Source organism: Capra hircus (assembly GCF_001704415.2).
Source record: "Capra hircus breed San Clemente chromosome X unlocalized genomic scaffold, ASM170441v1, whole genome shotgun sequence".
NCBI classification, from domain to species: Eukaryota; Metazoa; Chordata; class Mammalia; order Artiodactyla; family Bovidae; genus Capra; species Capra hircus.
The window spans coordinates 33,871,611-33,894,371 of record NW_017189517.1 but is presented as its reverse complement, the minus strand read 5'-3'; the positions used below and the strand labels follow the sequence as shown (position 1 = coordinate 33,894,371).

Sequence of the window (22,761 nt, the reverse complement as noted above, 5' to 3'; positions counted from 1 at the left end):
TATGAATTGTTTTGTATAATAGTTTCATCTAAGGACAGGTGTTAAAGGAATTTACAGATCTAGGGAAAAGGTCACTATTGACCAATGAGAGAGGATGAGGCACGGATACTGTTTTTTGTTTGTTTGGGTTTTGGTTGTTGTTATTGCTGTTAAACTTCCCATGTGATTCCTAAGTGAAGGCAGGATGAAGAACAACTTGGAGGGATGAGCTTGGCAGATTGGAAAACACAGAAATGAAAGAGAATGGAAGGTTTCTGTTGTGGAGATATGGTAAGACAAGTAAAGAGAGAGTCTAATTCAGGGACTTGAATACCAAGACATTGTGATTTGAATAAAAACAGCATCAACAAGGTAATATTTTAAGAAGGTTAGTCTGGCAGATCTCTGCAAAAGATGGAGTATACTGAGTATACTGGCTGTGATGGAAAGAAAAGACTTGCCAAGATATATTGAAAAGGCAAAATGATAGGATACTGAAAGAGGTACTCCCCAGGTCAGTAGGTGCCCAATATGCTACTGGAGATCAGTGGAGAAATAACTCCAGAAAGAATGAAGGGATGGAGCCAAAGCAAAAACAATACCCAGCTGTGGATGTGACTGGTGATAGAAGCAAGGGCCAATGCTATAAAGAGCAATATTGCATAGGAACCTGGAATGTCAGGTCCATGAATCAAGGCAAATTGGAAGTGGTCAAACAAGAGATGGCAAGAGTGAACGTCGACATTCTAGGAATCAGGGAACTAAAATGGACTGGAATGGGTGAATTTAACTCAGATGACCATTATATCTACTACTGTGGGCAGGAATCCCTCAGAAGAAATGGAGTAGCCATCATGGTCAACAAAAGAGTCTGAAATGCAGTACTTGGATGCAGTCTCAAAAATGGCAGAATGATCTCTGTTCGTTTCCAAGGCAAACCATTCAATATCACAGTAATCCAAGTCTATGCCCCAACCAGTAACGCTGAAGAAGCTGAAGTTGAATGGTTCTATGAAGACCTATACCTTTTAGAACTAACACCCAAAAAAGATGTCCTTTTCATTATAGGGGACTGTAATGCAAAAGTAGGAAGTCAAGAAACACCTGGAGTAACAGGCAAATTTGGCCTTGGAATACGGAATGAAGCAGGGCAAAGACTAATAGAGTTTTGCAAAGAGAATGCACTGGTCATAGCAAACACCCTCTTCCAACAACACAAGAGAAGACTCTACACATGGACATCACCAGATGGTCAACACCGAAATCAGATTGATTATATTCTCTGCAGCCAAAGATGGAGAAGCTCTATACAGTCAACAAAAACAAGACCAGGAGCTGACTGTGGCTCAGATCATGAACTCCTTATTGCCAAATTCAGACTCAAATTGAAGAAAGTAGGGAAAACCACTAGACCATTCAGGTATGACCTAAATCAAATCCCTTACAATTATACAGTGGAAGTGAGAAATAGATTTAAGGGCCTAGATCTGATAGATAGAGTGCCTGATGAACTATGGAATGAAGTTCGTGACATTGTACAGGAGACAGGGATCAAGACCATCCCCATGGAAAAGAAATGCAAAAAAGCAAAATGGCTGTCTGGGAAAGCCTTACAAATAGCTGTGAAAAGAAGATAAGCGAAAAGCAAAGGAGAAAAGCCTTCCTCAGTGATCAATGCAAAGAAATAGAGGAAAAGAACAGAATGGGAAAGACTAGAGATCTCTTCAAGAAAATTAGAGATACCAAGGGAACATTTCATGCAAAGATGGGCTCGATAAAGGACAGAAATGGTCTTGACCTAACAGAAGCAGAAGATATTAAGAAGAGATGGCAAGAATACATAGAAGAACTGTACAAAAAGGATCTTCATGACCTGGATAATCACGATGGTGTGATCACTCATCTAGAACCAGACATCTTGGAATGTGAAGTCAAGTGGGCCTTAGAAAGCATCAATATGAACAAAGCTAGTGGAGGTGATGGAATTCCAGTTGAGCTATTTCAAATTCTGAAACATGATGCTGTGAAAGTGCTGCACTCAATATGCCAGCAAATTTGGAAAACTCAGCAGTGGCCACAGGACTGGAAAAGGTCAGTTCTTATTCCAATCCCAAAGAAAGGCAATGCCAAAGAATGCTCAAAGTACCACACAATTGCACTCATCTCACATGCTAGTAAAGTAATGCTCAAAATTCTCCAAGCCAGGCTTCAGCAATACGTGAACCATGAACTCCCTGACGTTCAAGCTGGTTTTAGAAAAGGCAGAGGAACCAGAGATTAAATTGCCAACATCCCCTGGATCATGGAAAAACCAAGAGAGTTCCAGAAAAACATGTATGTCTGCTTTATTGACTATGCCAAAGCCTTTGACTGTGTGGATCACAATAAACTGTGGAAAATTCTGAAAGAGATGGGAATACCAGACCACCTGACCTGCCTCTTGAGAAATCTGTATGCAGGCCAGGAAGCAAGTTAGAACTGGACATGGATCAACAGACTGGTTCCAAATAGGAAAAGGAGTATATCAAGGCTGTATATTGTCACCCTGCTTATTTAACTTATATGCAGAGTACATCATGAGAAAGGCTGGACTGGAAGAAACACAAGCTGGAATCAAGATTGCTGGGAGAAATATCAATAACCTCAGATATGCAGATGGTACCACCCTTATGGCCGAAAGTGAAGAGGAACTAAAAAGCCTCTTGATGAAAGTAAAAGAGGAGAGTGAAAAAGTTGGCTGAAAGCTCAACATTCAGAAAACAAAGATCATGGCATCTGGTCCCATCACTTCATGGGAAATAGATGGAGAAACAGTGGAAACAGTGTCAGACTTTTTTTCTTTTTTGGCTCCAAAATCACTGCAGATGGTGATTGCAGCCATGAAATTAAAAGACGCTTACTCCTTGGAAGAGAAGTTATGATCAACCTAGATAGCATATTCAAAAGCAGAGACATTACTTTGCCGACTAAGGTCCGTCTAGTCAAGGCTATGGTTTTTCCTGTGGTCATGTATGGATGTGAGAGCTGGACTGTGAAGAAAGCTGAGCGCTGAAGAATTGATGCTTTTGAACTGTGGTGTTGGAGAAGACTCTTGAGAATCCTTTGGACTGCAAGGAGATCCAACCAGTCCATTCTGAAGGAGATTAACCCTGGGATTTCTTTGGAAGGAATGATGGTAAAGCTGAAACTCCAGTACTTTGGCCACCTCATGCGAAGAGTTGACTCATTGGAAAAGACTTTGATGCTGGGAGGGGTTGGGGGCAGGAGAAGAATGGGACGACAGAGGATGAGATGGCTGGATGGCATCACTGACTCGATGGATACGTGTCTGAGTGAACTCCAGGAGTTGGTGATGGACAGTGAGGCCTGGCGTGCTGCGATTCATGGGGTCGCAAAGAGTCAGACACGACTGAGCGACTGAACTGAAGAAACTAGTTGGGAGGTTAGTATAGCTGTTTTGGTGACGCAGACGGTAAAGAATCTGCCTGTAATGTAGGAATATCAGGCTCAGTCCCTGGGTTGGGAAGATCCCCTGGAGAAGGGAATAACTACCCACTCTGTTATTCTTGCTCGGAGAATCCCATGGACAGAGGAGCCTGGCGGGCTACAGTCCAGAGGGTACCACACAGTCAGAGAAGACTTGGTGACTAAGTGCCCAGGCATGCACAGCTGATCGAGGTGAGAAGTAGTGAAGGTCTGATCTATGGTAATAATTGTGGGAAGAGCGTAGGAAACGAACTTCAGGTACATGAGGTCAAGTCTCCCCAAAACTAAGCCCAACTGAGACTGAAAGCAGATGCAAACAGTGAAATATACTGACATACTCCAGGTATTTTAAGTTCACCCAAGTTGTCTGTGCCCTATTTCACAGCTGCCTAGGTCTGCTTTCTCCTATTCAAGCTCACAAAGATGTTACTCATCAGATGAGCCTTTCAGGTTCTCCCACACCCTTAATTAAACACATTTGTTCCCAAAATTGATCAGCTTGAGATCAGTCTGATATTCTGTCCAGTATATGCTGGACAGAATTATGAGCCTAATTGGTTCATCCTCTTCTCCAACACACCCAACCTTCAACTTCTCCTATCAATCTTGCCTCCTCAGGCCAGACATGTCTGATCCTACTCAGGATGCTCGTGTAAACAAGATATAGGGCATTTTCAGGATGCCAGAAGATTCCCTCATGCCCCTTTCTAGGCAACACCACCACTTTCTTCAGAGAAAACCATTATTCTGGGTTCTATCACTGTTGTGGCCATTCTTCATATAAACTTCATATAAATAGAATCATCATGTACTGTGAATAGCTTCTTTCGTATAGCATAATTATCTGCGAATATAATTCATCCGTATCTTTGCATGTAGCAGTTTATTCTTTTTACTTGCTATGTAGCATTTCCTTGTATGAATATACCACAATTTATCTATTCTCCTGTTGATAGCCATTATAGTTGTTTCCAATTTGTGGGTCATGAATAGTACTGACATGGGGTTTCCCAAATGGTTCAGCCAACATCACCTTACAGCAAAGCTTTTTTAACAAACTCTGCCCATGTTGTTCTGGGTAATTTTCTTGAATACTTGAAATCCCCCCTTTTTTTGGTTCTCTCTCTCTTGAAGTTCTGTTGTTCAAATGATGAATCACCTGGACTGACTCTTTAATACCCTTACCTTTTTGTTCCTATTTTTCATCTTTAAAAAACTGTTTGGAATTAGGTAGTAGTGATAGTGGCACAACATTGTTGTGAATATAATACCACCTAATTGCATACTCAAAAATGGTTAAAGCAACATTTCATTATATATTATTTTACCACAATATTTTGGCCCCTCCAAAAATTCTACTTTCTGAGAAAGTTCCTCTACCAGTTCTTTCAATTTTCCATTTTAGCCATCATATTTATAGTAAGAGCTGGGCTTTGTTTTCTATACATTACTTTTTCCGCAGCTCTCTGCTCTTTTTAATGGGAGTTTTCAAGTTTTTTTGTGAAAATTTTTTTATCTTACAGAACCAATTTACTCCAATTTGCTCTTTTCTCTAGTTTTCAAAGGTAATCCTTGCCTTCTCATCTAAGAAAATACTAGCACTGACTGGGAGGTCTAACAGTGTGGTTGTCTCTGAGGTAGAGGAGGTGGGAGGATGAGGGTAAGGGATAGCTTTCTTTCATGGACTTCATATGATAGCTGACTTTGAACCTGTGCTTTCCAAAGAGTGGCTTGCAGACTCTCTAGAGCTGTGCTACCCAGCATGGAGATGAAATGGAAAACTCAGTTCCTCAGTCATACTAACCACATCTCCAATGCTTGATGGCCACACTATAATGGATAGCAGAGATACAAAACATTTCCAAACTCGAGAGTCCGATCGGACAGCACTATCTTGTGGGATCATGAAATCAGTGTAGAGGGTGACAACCAGCATTTAAATAAACGAAATAGCATCACTCGTCATCTCATTGTTTTTTCCACATAAACATTGTCATAAAATATTGTTTCATATACACAGAAGCAGGGGCTTCCCAGGTGGCTCAGTATAAAGAAACGGTCTGCCAAGGCAGGAGATGCAAGTTTGATCGCTGGGTTGGGAAGATCCCCTGGAGAAGGAAATGGCAACCCACTCCAGTATTCCTGCCTGAATAGTCCTATGGATAGAGAAGCCTGGTGGGCTACAGTCCATGGGATCACAGAGTCAGACACAACCAAGGGACTGAGCACGAGCAGGATACACAGAAGTGTATGGTCACAGCATCGTGGATCATGTTTAAAAAAATTGAAAGCACAGTTGAATTGTGTGTGCACAGCACTGCTTTTTAAGGAGAGAACATAGGAGTGACAGAAACTCTTGGTACCTAATAGCATGGCATCATCTACAGCCTCATATCCATATAGGAAACTTGGGACTGAGGGCATCTTTAAAAAACAAAAAATTACCTTGGGATACCAAATCACAATAAGAAAGCTAGATGTGATGGGACTTAGGGTCAATTACACTCCTTATTTCTTCTGTCATTCATTTTTCTCTATTTACAAAGGGCTTTTTTTTTTAAGTCCAGTCTTCCCCCTTTCTTTCTTTGATATAGGAAAAAGAAACTAAAGCTAAGGGAGTGTTATGAGATTTGTCCATGGCTACAAAACTAGTGACAGAGTGAGCCCAGGTCTCCTCACCTCTAAATCCAGAACTCTCTCTACCAAGTCTTCAGGGGCTAGCAGTCCTTTGAGTCCCTGAGTGTGCCAGCCAATATGTTAAATAACTTGACTGATGAATGTCACCTGGATACAACAATGATGATAACAGCTAACATATGTTTTTGTTGGTGCTGGTAACATATGCTTACTATGTTTTAAACAATTTAACTCATTTTACCCTCACAACCATCCTATTATCAATCAACCTCATTTTTCAGGAAGGAGAAATGCAGTGGAGAGATGTTAATGAACTTGCCCAGTCACACACCTAGTGAGTGGCAAAGCCAGGAAATGGACTCAGGCAATGGTTCCCGGTCTCTAATACCATTTTATATACACCCTCGTATAACTCAGGTAACTTAATTTCTCCCTAAATTTTAATTAGCCTGAAGGTAACAATTATTTATTAGCACATGCTAACAATCCACACAACATGACTATGTTTTGTCCCACAGTATCAGTGCTACAAAGGAATTTTACTCTATTAACTGTATGAAAGTAACAGCTTTGGGTTCAATCCTCCAAACTAATGGATGTGTACAAACCAGGTTATCTGCTAATGCAATTCGATAAACCTAGAGATGAATACTTTTGAAATATGTGTTTAAAAGTTTGGTTAACATTCCTCAAATTTGCAGATTTTATCCTGGCACATAATTAAGCACGAATTGGCTTGATAACATGGGTGGATTTATTTCTTAAGATTCGAGTGCAAACTTAAAAACCAGAACAAAGCTTTTCATCAAGGAAAACACGAAAATCTAAGTAACAATCCTGCAATCGTGCATTTTAACAGAAAATACAAATATGAATACATTCTAATTTGCAACTATATTTGAAAATTAAAATATTTCTCTCCAAATCCCAAATACCCCACAATCTTTAATCTGTTTTCATCTTGCTATTCCAGAAACATCTGTATCATGCCATCAGGAAAATATAGGCAAAGGTTATTAATCAATCTTTGTGACCACAGAAACATCATTCTCAACTTCTGACTTTTTGAATCACTCATCTGTATCTCAGTTCCAAAAAGTGATACAATTATACCTCCACTCCAGAAAAAAAAAGAATCAATACAAATATATCAAGGAGGCAAGATACTTTCACATAATTAAAGCAAAAGTCACAGGTGTTTGACTTAGAAATGTACATACTTGTAGGAAATTTTGGAGGCAAGATCCTTTCATGTAATTAAAGCAAAAATCACAGGTGTTCATCTTAGAAATGTACATACTTGTAGGAAATTTTTAAAGTACAACTTTATTTGATGGCTGACATGTAATAATAACAGTGAACGATTTAAACCAGTATAAAAATGTAGGATCAAAATCTTTAGGCTCAAATACTTGAAAAGTCACTATGAATATGGAAAGATCTGTTTACATAAACAAGTGTATTTTTTGATGAAAAATCGGGGGGTAGTGGCATCTCCCTGGTCCCTTAACAATATTTGGATTTTCACAAAGAATTAGCAGCACCCATCCTTAAGTGTTAATTACGTGTTTCTAAAGGACCCATACAACAGATTAGTTGGCAGTGTTCTAGCTTTTGGGAGATGGGAGTGGGTTGGGGTGCAAATATCTGAGTATGTATGCATGCACTCACACATTTAAAATCACCATTCCAAAAGGGGGGGTCACATACTGAAAAAGTCTAAGTACATCATCCTTAGAGGGTCAACAGTGGGCCAGGAACAGCAGAAGCTGAATAGTAGTCTACTTGGTAAGAATGGTTTTTCACACTTCAAAGGCAATTTGGGAAGAATGAGAATACTCACATACACATAACTTCAGGGGGCCTTGCTTCAAATTTTACATTGCAGACACTGAACATTCTTTACAAAAACCTTCATTCTTGCTTATAATAACACCAGATGATTTTTCCTCTTTACCACCATATACATAACATTTAAATATTTTCTTTATAAATATTCTAGAGCAAAAAGAATGTGTTTTGTTGCAGTGGTGGCCCACAACTGTACAAAGCAATATAAGCAACATATATATATAGGCATATATATATATGTATATATATAAAATGATTAAGAAAAAAGTGCAAAGAATAACAGTATTAAGAAGTTTTGTGGTTTGTTTTTTTTTTTTTTTACAGTAACTATGGTTCAAGTGTGACTATATTTCAGGGATATATAATCCCAGATTTCAATTAAAGATTCAACAAGAAGCCCACACACAAAGTTACTGCACAAATATCAGTCCCTTATTAAGTAACTTCCCTTCTCCCAAATCCAGCATTTCCAGTTTCTAAACTCTTCTTACAAATAGGAAAAAAAGTAGTAACAGTGTGTTCTTCCCTTTAACTTCCCCAAATTCATCCAAGTTAATTAATCATTCATAGATTTAAACAAGACAGCAGAGAATTCATTTATCATAATCTGCTTTGCTAAAATTAAAGCAAAATGCAATGCTTTTAGAAATACCAACTGATCAAGAATCAAATCAGCAACAGCAAACAGACCTTAAATTATGAGTGTGATTTAATATACTTTAAAATCAATCCCTGTTATTAAAGATAAATTCAGAGTCTAAATCCTTTCCCAGGTTCAATGCTATGCAAGGGTCAGGATAAGAAATACTCAGGAAAATACAACAGAGAAAATGCTCCCACTAAAATTTGATTAAATGTCTATCATTTTAACTCTTGGTTTCAGTCTTATTTTGAACAGAGAAAGGCAATTTTCAGCATTTTGAAGATGTACTTTTATACTTAAGCCATTCAAATAATTACAGTTACTGATTTTCAATCTCCAAGTTTCAAACAACAGTTCAATTTCCCTTTAAATGTATTACTAGATATTTTTTGGTGCATTTATATGTTTTTATTCTAACTTCAGGCACTGTAATTATTCACAATATTATAATGATTCTACGTCTAAACCTACACAACAATTATGAATCCTAAAATGGTTTCCAATGTTTTTATTTGATTCCGTATATTACATTACAAATCAAGACAAATGGTTGGAAGAGAATTTTAAAGCCCTGCAGCACTTCTGCTTTGAGTAGTGTTAATACATTTTTTTGGTCATGCTTAATATTTAAGCATCTTCTGAACTAGGAAGACAGTAGACGTTGGCAGTTGCAAATTTCCTCAAACTACATTCTACTCCAGCTCTAATTTATTTTGTTCAACATTAAATTTTTTTCTTTAATGAAACAAGTATCAGTTCAGTTCAGTCGCTCAGTCGTGTCCGACTCTTTGCGACCCCATGAGTATAATCTTAGGCTAATTTTTAAAAACAGAAGTTTTGTTCTAAAATTAATAACACAATTACAGGGAAATAACTTTTCAATTTCAGCTTCACTAGAACTACGGAAACTAATTAAAGTGGACTTAATCTCTTTTGGTTTTGATCTTTTGTTACTATGTCTTTAGAACGATACACTTTACATTCTAACAGACAGTTCAATGATACGAGGCTTAAAACTCTAGAACCAAAAAAACCACCAAGCCACCTTCTGCACAACTGTAAATACAAGATCAGCATTTTATTTGCCCCCATACATTCGCTCAATGTCTTTGAGGTAATGGTTCTTCAGTTCCTTCCTTTTCAGTTTGAAAGCATCAGTGACCAAACCAGTTTCAGGGGTCCAGGGCTCTGGGCTTAAGCGAACCTTGATTGGAATTTCAAATCGCTCCAGTTTCACTGAAATGAGAAGTGTAGGGGCAGGGAAAGGAAAGGGAGGAAAGGAGAGGGGGAAGAGTGCGAGAGAGAAACAATTAATAAAACATGAATTTTGCAGGATTTAGATGATGCAGGTGATGAGATAAACTTACTTAATGGTATGTTATAGTTAGTTAATTAATAATACCACCACCTTATAATTTCATTTTATACTTCTCAAAGTATACATCAATTGTTTCAGTTGTATGGCTTTGGTCTATGCAGTTTTTTTCCCTAATATATATGTCCCCAGGCGATGTACTGGTAAAGAATCTGTCTGCCAATGCAGGCGATGCAGGTTCTATCCCTGGCTCAGGAAGATTCCCCAGACAAGGGCATGGTGACCCACTCCAGTATTCTTGCCTGGAGAATCGCATGGACAGAGGAGCCTGGCGGGCTACAGTCCACGGGGTTGCAGAGAGTCGGACATGACTGAGTACACACACACACACACACACACACACACACACGTAGGGTATAGACACCCTCCTATTTAGAGTCTATCTGCTGCCCCCTCTGCCTGGAATGGCCTTCCCTATTGTAGCTGCACAGCTCGCTTCCTTACTTCATCCAAGTGTCTGTTCAAATGTCACCTCCTCAGAGAGGACTTCCCTGACCACTCCTAACAAAACAGAAGTCCCTTTGTCTCTCTGTATCCTCTTATGCTATCTTTTCTTCAAAATACTTATCACCACCCCATACATTGTATAGGTGTCTCACTTATTAAAATGTAAGCTTCATGAAAGCAGGGGCTTTGCTCTATTCACTGCCATTCACAGGCTACATTGAGCCCTCAAGAAGCACATACATATTTATTCACTCATTCCACAGAAAATTAGCCTCTAGGTAACTGTTCTTCAGAAACTTTATTATAATTCAAATAATCAAAAGGGGGTTGTGAATTTCATACTTTTAAACGATACAAGAACTGATGTAGCACATAATGGGTTTGAGTTAGACAACACTTGTTGAAAGAAATATAAGAAAATGGTGAAAATAAAGAGAAGCAATCAATATAGTACTCAATGATTTTAAATCTCAATAAGTTATAGTCAGTCAAGTTACTTGTTATTAATACAACGTCTTCTTTAAGATTCTGAAGGCTCACTACTAACAGTAATGTTAATCTACAGATGAGCTTTATTTTATATGCTATTATTTAAAACAGCAGTTTTGAAGACACAAACATCCACATGCTTTAAAATTACTACTAAACAGCCTTAGGTGACTTTAGGGATAACTTGGTTTTAGTGATAGGCACAAGGAACTCAAATTCAATGAAGCTTTTGTTATAAGGCTAGTCTAAGTTTTATGAAAGCTTGGTTGAATTAGTGAGTTTCTCATTAAAAAAAGAGAAAAATATAAAGCTGAGTATGAAAAGTAATCTTTTGAACTACTTAAAACCAACTTCCTAAAAGTGATGCCTAAAAAGGTAAATAAAAGGATATGAAACTTGTTTCCCTGGTGGCTTCCCTGGTTGCTAAGATGGTAAAGAATCCACCTGCAATGCAGGAGATCCAGATTTGATCCCTGGGTCAGGAAGATCCCCTGGAGGAGGGCATGGCAACACTCTCCAGTATTCTTGCCTTGAGAATTCCATGGACAGAGGAGCCTGGCAGGCTACAGGCTATGGGGTCACAAAGAGTCGGACATGACTGAGCAACTAACACTACCAAAACTTGTTCAAATTAACTGTATTTACTCTGATGATACATTACAGCTCAGTTACACAGAGGTCCCTGAAATAAGGCCAAATTTGAATTTCAAGGGAATAACTCAAGTATTGATCAGGCACCAGAACCTTTTTTTTTTTGTATTACTTTCCCTACTTACCTAGGTCCTATTCCAGAAACACTGACAACAATGAGACAAAACAGGCATATTATGTCAATTGCACACAAGCAAATAAAGCATATATATATTTTAAATGCTGCATCAGAGGTTTCCAAGTTTTGGAAATGCCTAAATATTATCTAGTACCACAAGTTATAGAGAACAATAGGCAATCACACAGTTTCCTATAAAAAGGAAAAGTTGCCAACAAGTGAAAAAGATTAGGGGAAGAGAAAAAAACAATTTTAATCATGGCATTTTATTAGAATTACCTAGGACATTATGAAATGTGACCTGCAGGTGGCAGCAAATGTCAGGTTTTTTAGCCAGTGATTAATTGTCAAATCACCCCAAAACAATTATTTTGCATTCTTATCAATACCTTGCACTTATATTTAAAACATGAAGAGGCCTGCTATGAACAATGCATGATTTCAGGCAGATTTAGCTGAGACCAATCAAAACTATTTCATACTTTTTTGCTTTAGTCTCTGAAATTAGGGCTTCTTTGGTGACTCAAAAGTTAAAGAATGGGAGACCCAGGTTCTATCCCTGGGTTGGAAAGATCCCCTGGAGAAGGGAATGGTTACCCACTCCAGTATTCTTGCCTGGAGAATCCCATGGACAGAGGAGCCTGGTGGGCTACAGTCCATGGGGCCACAAAGAATCAGACACAATTGAGAGAGTAACACTTTCACTTCCTGAAATTATAATCTGAAGCAAAAGATTAGTAAAATAAATCTTTTGTGGCACAGACAAGCTCATGAATTATACAGACTTAACTCATGATTACTGTTCATTAACCAAATCATGAACTGTTCAGTTTCATGTCTATTCCAAACATAGGAAAGTTATGTAGATGTATTCGGTCCTAGAATTTTATTCCATTTTTCAGCCTGAAAAACTTCCCCCATTATTGCTTTCACACAGTTAAATATTCAATGATGAATTATTCAAGTCACATTCTAGTCCATTAGTACTTTGAGAGTGACTAACAGCCTCTCCTATTGACCGAAATTGTTTTTAAAATACCACATTTAAAGAAAAAAATGAGGATTTGTGTCAAAGAAAATTCTGGAAGCCTGGTGATATTAACATAAAAAGTGTGATATGTCAATAATACTACAACAAAACCAACTTCAAGAAAAAATTAAGCCACTGTCTTTATGCTTATAAAGTAACATACTTTTTAGATTATGTTAGTAACTGTTATCCAAAACTTTACAGTGACCAGAGTTAACTAGAAGAATGTTCTTCTTGGGGGAAATAGTTTTTTAACTTCAACTTGCTAACAAATGTTGCAAACTCTTTATTTAAACCAAAGTGGAACTCAAGTAGGTAATCTAAAAAAATAAGAGTACCCTAGCTAGGGAAATAGGTGTGCTCATGTATCTCTAACAGGAGTATAAACTAGTCCAATTTTTCTGGGGGAAGAGGGAGTTATTTCGCAACATAAGGTAAACCAGGCATGTGTGCTAAGTTGCTTCTGACTCTGTGCGATCCTATGGAGTACAGCCTGCCAGGCTCCTCTGTCCATGGGATTCTCCAGGCAAGAATACTGGAGTGGATTGTCATGCCCTGCTCCAGGGAACCTTCCTGACACAGAACCTTTGTCTCATGTCTCCTGCACTGACAGGCAGACTCTTTACCACTAACGGCACCTGGGAAGTCTAAGGTAAACCATAAGCCTTTAAAATATAATTTTCCCTAACTCAGAAATTTCATTTCTGGGGCTTCCCTGGTGGCTCAGTGGTAAAGAATCCACCTGGCAATGCAGGAGACACAAGTGCACTCCCTGGTCTGGAAAGATCCCACATGCCTCAGAGCAACTAAGCCCACGCACCACAACTATTGAGCCTGTGCTCTAGAGACCATGGACTGCAGCTACTGAAGCCCATTGCCGAGAGCCTGTGCACTGCAACGAGAGAAGCCACTGCAGGGAGAAGACCCCACTTGCTGTAACTAGACAAAGCCCACACACAGCAATAAAGACCCAGCGCAGGCAAAACGAAATAAATAAAAGTATTTTTAAAAAAGAAATTCAATGGCTAAGGATTCATACTAATAAAATAATTACATAAGAAAATAAATTGACTGTGAGGCGAGAACAGGTGGGGGTCTATTTGTTTAACAGTAGAGGGAAAAAATCTAACAAGTAGACACTCCTACCCTGGAATACTATTTAGCTAAAAAAAAATGGTAATGCAATTCTATATCTACTGACTTAGAAGAAAGTAGATGACATTGATACATTAAGTATATATACCAGAATGTAATGTCACCATCCAAAGGTAACTACTATCAAGCGATTTTTGCTTCCTCCTTTAAATTTTCTGTATTGTCCAGTAGTTTAGAATGAATATAGGAAACTTGTCCTCAGAAAAATGATATTTTCATTTTTTGGAGGGAAGGTAACAGGTTAAACTAGGTTAACAGCTTCCAATTAAGCATGCAGAGTACACAGTTTATACAGGTTCCCCTGGAAGATAAACAGTTTGAAAATAATTTTTATATTAAAAAGGTATTAACCTCACAGGAAAAAAAACAGAATCACGAGAAAGAGGACAGTGGGTGAGAGGACTCAAGAAAATCTTAGAAGACCAAAAGCAAATGGGCTAAAAAGCTAACTGCTGACATTGAAGGACACTGACAGAGGCAAACCGACTTCCCGAGCCCATAGACAGAAGCTACAGGGGCCAAAGAAAGAGATGAGAGGCACACTGAAAACAGGAGGGCTGACCCCCGCCTCCTCAGAGGACAGTTCTCTCTTACTCTGCTCGTCCCCAACCAGGCTGGAGATAGGTGTGCATCTGTGCTAAGTTGCTTCAGTCATGTCCAATTCTTTGTGACCCTATGGATTGTAGCCCGCCAGGCTCCTCTGTCCATGGGATTCTCCAGGCAAGAATATAGGAGGGGGTTGCCATGCCTTCCTCCATCGGATCTTCCCAACCCATGGATCAAACCTGCATTTCTTAAGTCTCCTGCATTGGCAAATGGGTTGTTTATCACTAGTGTCACCTGGGAAGCCCCAACTGAACTAGAGACTCTGGACTCAAGGAAACCAGGTACAGTAGAGGGAGGGAATAAAGCTGAAAACCTAAGAATTCAGTGAGGAGAAGATCTACGTACCCCAGCCCCAGCCCCAAGTCCCTTTTGTGGCTGCCAGAATACTGACACTCGGGTTAATATCACTCCAGGGAAGACAGTGGAGAAGTCTTCTTTGCAGCAACAGTATTACCCAAGACATTAACATTTAAGTAACCTTTCAGTGAAGCCCAGTAAGTTTTCCAAACAGCTTTTTAGTACCTCGTTCTCAAATATGAATGGACAAAGGTCAGCAGATGTATGTGAGGCTAACCAAAGCAAGCAGAAAGTGGAACTTGGAGGAAACAGGAACACTAACAGAAGAAGAAAACGTCACAGAAGTTATCCTCAGAGGATGACTGCACCCAGGAAAGAGCAACTGGATGCTACTGAAAGGACACTGAGAAAGCAGGAAAGAGCTCTTGAAAATCTCAATCCTGATATTAGAAGCTGGAAATTCAACACACTGACGCAATGATAAAGTTGAGCGATCTGCCAGAATATAAAACACAATGGACCAGACAGAATACAAAAGAAAAAATAGATAAGAAAATAAGAGGATGAATGCAGAAGGTCAACAGTCATATAAAAGTCCCAGATAAAAACATGAATCTGAAACTTAAAGGGGGGAAAGACAATGAAAGAAAAGCAAACACACAACAAAAGGTAAATGGATATTTCCCAGAAACAAAGAGCAGAGATCTCTAGATTAAAAGGGCCCACACCAAGTAAGTATACATAAGAGTAAATGATAAAAGATTCACACCAGGGCACATGTGAAAGTTGCTCAGTCATGTCCGACTCTTTGCGACCCCACGGACTATATAGTCCATGGAATTCTCCAGGCCAGAATACTGGAGTGGGTAGCCTTTCTCTTCTTCAAGGGATCTTCCCAACCCAGGAATCGAACTGGGTCTCCTGCATTGCAGGCAGATTCTTTACCAACTGAGCTATCAGGGACGCCCAATGAGAACAAAGACAGACCATTCCAAACACAGGCTAGATGACCACTTAGCAGGGATGCTGTGACATGCAATAAAGAACTAGATAGGTTACTTCACCATATAACATTTAAAGATCCTTTCAACAAGAAAATTCATTATATATTGGAGTTTTTTTTTTTAACTTGTATTTTATTATCAAAACAAATAGACATCTTGAAAAGCCTAATGCATAGGACTTCATTAAATAACTTTTGAGGACTTCAGCAGACAAACAATTTCTTACTTACTGGTATTTGCAGCTTCTCTAATCTCTTTCAGTATTTCAGCTTCCATGGCAGGGTTATTGCAGATATCAACCCAAGTTCCTTCTACCCCTTTCTGTTGTGCCAAAAGTGTCAACTTTTGCTGATTAGGAACCACAAAACTTATCACATAGGACTGGTCACTAAAAATTTAGATAATAAAGCAGATAATAAATTAAAACATAGATTCAATGAAAATAATACACATAAGTCCAAATATATATTTCTCTTGTTACAAGTTCATTAAGAAGTAATAAAACCCATAGTACTGCCATAAACACAGACATATAGATAGACCAATAGAATAGAATACAGTCCAGAATAAATCCTTGCATATACGGTTAAATGATTTTCAACAAGAGCACCATGACCACTCAATGGGGAATAGTGTTGAAAGAATTGGATATCTACCTATAAAGGAATGAAGCTGGATCTGTATCTTATAGCACATAGGAAAATTAACTCAAAATAGATCAAAGACCTAAACATGTAGGAGCTAAAATAATAAAACACCTAGAAGAAAACAAGGGGAAAGATTTATGACACTGGATTTGGCAATGCTTTTTTAGATATGATACCAAAAGCACAGGCAACAAAAGAAAAAATAGATGAAGAGTACAAGAAAAATAAAAAACTTTTTGTGCATCAAAGGTTACAACAGAGTATAAAAAGGCAATCTATGGAACTGGACAAACTATTTGCAAATGATATATCTGATAAGGGGTTAATATTTAGCATGTATAAAGAATTCATACAACTCAATAACAACAAAAAAATAATTCTATTAAAAAATGGGCAAAGACCTGAAACCATAAAACTCCTAGAGGAAAACAAAGGTGGAAGCTCTTTGACATAGGTGTGGTAATGACTTTTTAAATTAGACACCAAAAGCAAAGGCAAAAAAATCTGTAATGGACTGCGTGCATTAGTCCCTAATAGCCAAGATACAGAAACAAGTGTCTATCAGTGGATGAACGGATAAAGATGTGGTGTATATGTACAATGGAATATTACTGAGACATGAGAAAGAAAGAGATTCTGCCATTTGACTGCTCTAGATACCTCGAATAAACAGAATCATATGGTGCTTATCTTTTTGTAACTGGATTATTTCACTTAGAATTTCCCTCAGGGTTCATCTATACTGTAGTATGTATCAGAATTTCCTTCCTTATTAAGGCTGAATAATATTCTAGCCAGTCACAAAAAGACAAGCACTGTATGATTCTATTTATTTAAGGCATCTAGAGTAGTCAAATTCACAGAAACAGAAAGGAGAATGTTGGTGGACAGGGGTGGGGAAGATAGGGGTAAGGAGGAAACGTGGAGTTGTTTAATGGACATTGAGTTTCACTTTTGCACGATGAAAAGTTCTGGAGATTGGTTGTACAACAATGTAAGTATACTTAACCCTAGTGAACTATATTAAGAATGGTTAAGATGGTAAATTTAGGTTTTGTTTTTTACAATTAAATTTTTTTAAAGGGAGTAATAAAGTCCAGAAAAATAAACCATCTTAACATATAAAGAAAGAAAACGGTTCAGTCTCTCAGGCTTTTTATTTAGAAAACTTATACTAGCTGTGTTACCTTCTTAGGAAAATTACTTATGCTAAGTTTCAGTTGTTATGGATGTTAAACCAAATAACTGTTGTGGCATAGCAAGACATTGTAGGTGGTCCATAAATGGTTAAAATGTCTGCATTATCTCAAATGACCTTTAAGCTGTTGAATTCAAGAACTTTCATAAACTGTATAACATTCCCCAACTCTGAAAGTTTGTTTCCCTTATGATTGTATCAATATTTTCCCAATTATCCTGTAACTGTAAGTATATGAAACAAATGCGACTTTAAAATTACCTTTTGGCAAAAGCACAGATGTTATCAATAAGTGGACAGTTCTTCAGTGCAGCTTCTACTTTCCCGAGAGACACATATTCTCCTGCTTGTAACTTCACCAGATCTTTCTTACGGTCTGTAAGTCATGAAGCATGTTAGCTTACCCACAGTACAGGTATGTACAATTTTGATTTCCTTTCCATCCCATTGCCTTAACCTTTAGTTATAAAGCTACTTCTAAAATCTTGTTATATAGAATGCCCGCTCACACACATCAGTTAAAAAAGAAAATGCCTATTTAAAGAAGTACTGGCTAAAATGTTACATCCCATACCAAAAGTTTTTCAATTTTTTATTGTTAAAATGACTGTGCTCTAATAACATGCTGGCACAGGATGGCACAGCGTGGCTAATCATCAGGTTGTCTCATATCCCTACCCATAGGCTTGGAACCCACTCTACATGCCAACAGAGCCAACCTTTGATTCTAGCACAATTAAGGATCAAGGGGGAAAAGGCAATGAGGTTGTTACTGGTTCTAAATCAAGGCATGCTTCCAGGAAATTTCCCTGGCAGATCAAACTTCTAGGTGAAGAACCAGCTTTTCTCAGGAAATCTCTAATTCTATTCAGGTCACATATGGGTCCAGAGACAGATTTAAATGGACCATTGAAGATATGACTGAGGAAATTTTATGGCTTGAAAAGGGCCTGAATGAGACCCAACACTGTGATCGGTATTAGCTAGATAAATTTTTAACTTTTGCCTGATTAAAGTGAGTAGTGTAAGGGCTATTTTGGAGTAGTTTTGAACTTCAAAGTCTATTCTAGTAGGCTCAATAAAGGCAGTGCCAAGCCAACTGACAATCTCAGAATAGATTAACACTGAGAACTGAGATGTGTTGGCCAAAAAGTTTGTTCTAAGCGTCTAGGCTAGTTAGAGTCATATAAGTGGGCACTAGGGAAAATAATGTATCCACAATGCCTCTTGGGTGGGGAGGTAAATGGTGAGGAAGCCCTAGAATAGGGTATATTGCAGTACATGGTTATATGTAACCAAATGTAGTTGACCAAAAAAAGGAAAAAAACCCACAAAGAAACAACCAAAAATCCCTCTTCTGAGCAATTTTTGTTTTCTCATCACCAACTGCTATTTTCCTGCTTTTCAACATGGTATTTAAAAAGAAATGGTGGTTTGCTCATAGAGCACCTACAATAATGCACATAATTAAAAAGTCACATAGGAGGAACACTTTTAGAAACTTCAAATTTATGTCTGCCCACTCTAATGTTGCTTCTACTACCACTTACTAAGGTGAAGGCACTGCCCTGCTCTAAGCATTTTATACAAACTCATTTCATCCTAACAAAACCCCTGCCAGGTCAGTGTTGCTGTCCCTATTTCACAGATGGGGAAGCACAGACATTAATTAAATAACGTGTCTGAAGTTTAAACCAATGCAACCATCATCAATGTTATTAATGACTTGACCAATATTACCTTTCATAGTTGTTGAAGCTGCAAAAACTACAGAAAAGCACAAAAAGAGAACACACTGACCGATAATCTGTAAACACCCATCAGGATGGAATTCTCCAATATCACCAGTGCAAAACCACCTTTGGCCATTTTCATCCACAGAATAATCCTCAGCTGTTTTCTCCTCATTTTTAAAATATCCCATGGAGATATTCTTTCCACCAATTACGATTTCACCTCTGGGGTTTGGCTTGTCATGAATTGTATAACCGCCTGGAGGTTATAAAAGCTATTTAGTTACTGTTCCAAAACAAAATTTACTTGCATTAATTCTTAAAGAGCCTTTGCTAATATTTTTTGCTGGTCAAATTTTACTTCACTCTACAGGAGCACAGTAGTTAATATTTACTGAGATTTGTGTGAGGATAGAGGGTGACTGTGACTGCAGAAGTACCAATCCATTTGAAACCTTCCCAGGACCATAAAATTTCACACTCAGAACATCATTAAAGCCTCACAGACAGCATTAGGGTTCACAGACATATACAAAAATAAAATCACCCCCAAGTAGGATAGTATTTGAAGCTGTTATAAATAAATTATTAATATGTTGATATCAAATGTGTTTCAAATATATTGTTTTAATCAAAGAGAGCAGTTTGAGAGTAAGTGCTCTCAAAGGCAACACCATGAAGTAAGAAAGTGTTAGTCGCTCAGTCATGCCCAACTCTTTGCAACCCCAGGGACTGTAGCCCGCCAGACTCCTCTGTCCATGGAGTTCTCCAGGCAAGAATACTGGAGTGGGTAGCCATTCCCTTCTCCAGGGGATCTTCTTGACCCAGGGATCGAACCTGGGTCTCCTGCAGTGCAGGCAGCCTCTTTATCACCTGAGCCACCAGAGAAGCTATGAAGTGAGAGGGAAACGTTATTTTCTTCACTTTGCCTCTGGCCAGTCATGGCTTTAAAAGTGAAAACACCAAAATCACTGACAATGAGTAATGAAACATTTTATCACACTCATTACTTGTTTATTACTGAAGAAAGCTTACTGTAAGGAAAATACACAAAAATTCGAATTGATCAACTGAGATGCTGGTTAGATTTTAGGTCATAAAAGAATTAAAAGCAGTTCCAACTGTTAGCTACTCTTATTAATTTAAAACAATTCAATATTTTAATACGACAAAACTCACTGTATGTAAAACATGAACATCATTCATATTATATAAAGCAGATTCTTTCATAGCAAGGAAAACTCCAAACATGGACCCACTCCCCACAAAACTGACATTAAAGCCCAGTACCAGAAAAATCAGAAAATAAAAATTAAAGGCAAAATTATTCTTACCAAGTTTTATAATATACCTTGTTTCTCTGATTCCACTGCTTAATAAATAACCCACTGAATACAGCAATTTTGATGCTGATGCCCAATATACATAAACACATAGCTCCTATTATTTTTTCAAATTTTCATTTTAAAGCTGGAAAGGCACTACCATGGGAGAATGAAGTCTTATTTCCAAGATGTAAAACACCTGGGAATGAAACTGGCTTTTCAACATGGTATTTAAAAGGAAATGGTTGTTTGCTCATAGAGCACCAACAATAATGCACATAATTAAAAAGTCACATAGAAGGAACACTTTTAGAAACTTCAAATTTACATCAGACAAAGCACATTCATTTTCTTGGGTTTGAACAACCTAAGGGATATGTACAACAAAATAACTGGTCCTTTAAAATTTCAGTCTATGGCTCCATCCTAAGGTGAATACTCCCTTTTTAAATGTTAAGCTTTGATTTTTTTTAAACAGACAATAATATTGTACTATATCCATCAAACTTGCTTAGAGACTAAAACTTAACTATCCCATCCACTAAAAAGAAAAGGCAATTATGTAATGTAATAGAGATGCTGAATGTCAGTACAGCAACAATCATATTACAATATATAAAGGTACCAAAATAACATGTTGTATGTCTTCAATTTGCATATTATATACCAAATACAGTAAATTAAAAATAGAAGGAAATCTTAAACTTTTTAATTACTCTTCATCTGGCACGGCTAGGTTGTTAATTATTTTGCAGTTAATGAATATGCTTAATGTTTTTTCACAATTTCATCACAGGAAGACTGCCTTACTTTTGCCTTCAGCTGATTTATAGAAAAGGATTATCACTAATGTCTGTAAAGCACAGGTCTCCTCTAAGTGGTTCACCTTCTATAGTTACTTATAAAAATTAAACCAGACAAAGCTAGACAGTGGATTCTCAACTATAAAAATGTTTGCTGGGGTCAAGAGCTAAGAGTTGGGGGAGTGTGTGTGTGATTAGTCACTATCTCCCCTGAAAATCTGGGGTTTCATTTCTCAGCCCAAATCTACTCACTAGCAATCTCTAGATTCAAAGGATAGGATAATATATCCTTCTCTGAACCCAGGGAATGCCCCATTAAGAACATTTTCCTCTTTACCATCCATCAAGTATTCCCAAGTTCAGAATCTTCATGCCTAGATTCTAGAGATTTTCTTTTTCTATTGGGAACCTAATGATGTTACTGAAGAAAAAGCACAAAAAACAAGCAAGAGCAAAGACTCACTTGCTACCACTGACAACCTAACACTTTAAGAAAAATGGAAGTCTAGAGGCTCATGGTGATTTTCAGCATATCTAGAAACACTAGAGTTTGTCATAAAATGCTTACCTTCCTGCCAGTCTTTTAGCTTAATTTCACAGCAAATAAGAGGGGCCCCAACTCTGCCAGTGGTATAGTCAGTAACTATAAGGGAAAGAGTAACAAGGATATTAATTAGTGCATGACATTTCACTGATATTGTCCTTTTGTAGTATGTGATTATTGCGTGCATTAATCAAGTATTTATGGACAACTTATTATGTACCTTAGCATTACATTAAACATTGTGAGAAAAACACATTAAAGGTAAGGAGACCCTGCATTCACCAAGCTTACAAACAAACTACCTGGAGAGAAAAGCACATTAAATAATTTGGAGCACATTTAAATAGTAAACTGCATGGTTCTGAAGGTGAGCATACTAGCACCTTGGAGGCTAGAAAGATCAACATACAATGAAATGGCTGGGAAAGATTTAATTGAAGAGTTGCATGTGAGAAGAAGGCTGGGACCAGACAGCAAAAGGGGCATTCCAAGAGAAGGGAACAGAAAACACAAGACAGAGTAAGAAGATTGGCTTGTCTGCAGAAAAGAACCCAGGTGTATACACAGGTGGGAAATAATGATGAATAGGTACAATGGTGCCAGGTTAGAGATGCTTGAAATCTAGGTTCACCAGATATGAAGCAGTGTTTGAGGTGGACATGCCTAACAGAAGAATACAGGATCAATCAGAAGTGACATAATAGAGGCAGACACAGCAGTTGACTGTTACTTCAGGACATGGT

At 38.0% G+C, this 22,761-nt stretch overlaps 1 protein-coding gene across 1 annotated transcript in view; it reads right to left on the bottom strand.

Moving 5' to 3' along the window:
* Positions 1-6,833: 6,833 nt before the first annotated feature.
* The window catches only part of ACSL4 (acyl-CoA synthetase long-chain family member 4), a 73,647-nt gene continuing 57,719 nt past the window's right edge, over positions 6,834-22,761 (bottom strand). Inside the window, exons 12-16 of the mRNA XM_018044177.1 lie at positions 22,043-22,117; positions 19,414-19,605; positions 17,875-17,989; positions 15,999-16,156; positions 6,834-9,832 (exon numbers count right to left, since the gene is read on the bottom strand). Of these exons, the coding sequence (XP_017899666.1) occupies positions 9,675-9,832; positions 15,999-16,156; positions 17,875-17,989; positions 19,414-19,605; positions 22,043-22,117 (698 nt within the window). The 3' untranslated portion in view covers positions 6,834-9,674. The remainder of the gene's footprint in view (positions 9,833-15,998; positions 16,157-17,874; positions 17,990-19,413; positions 19,606-22,042; positions 22,118-22,761) is intronic.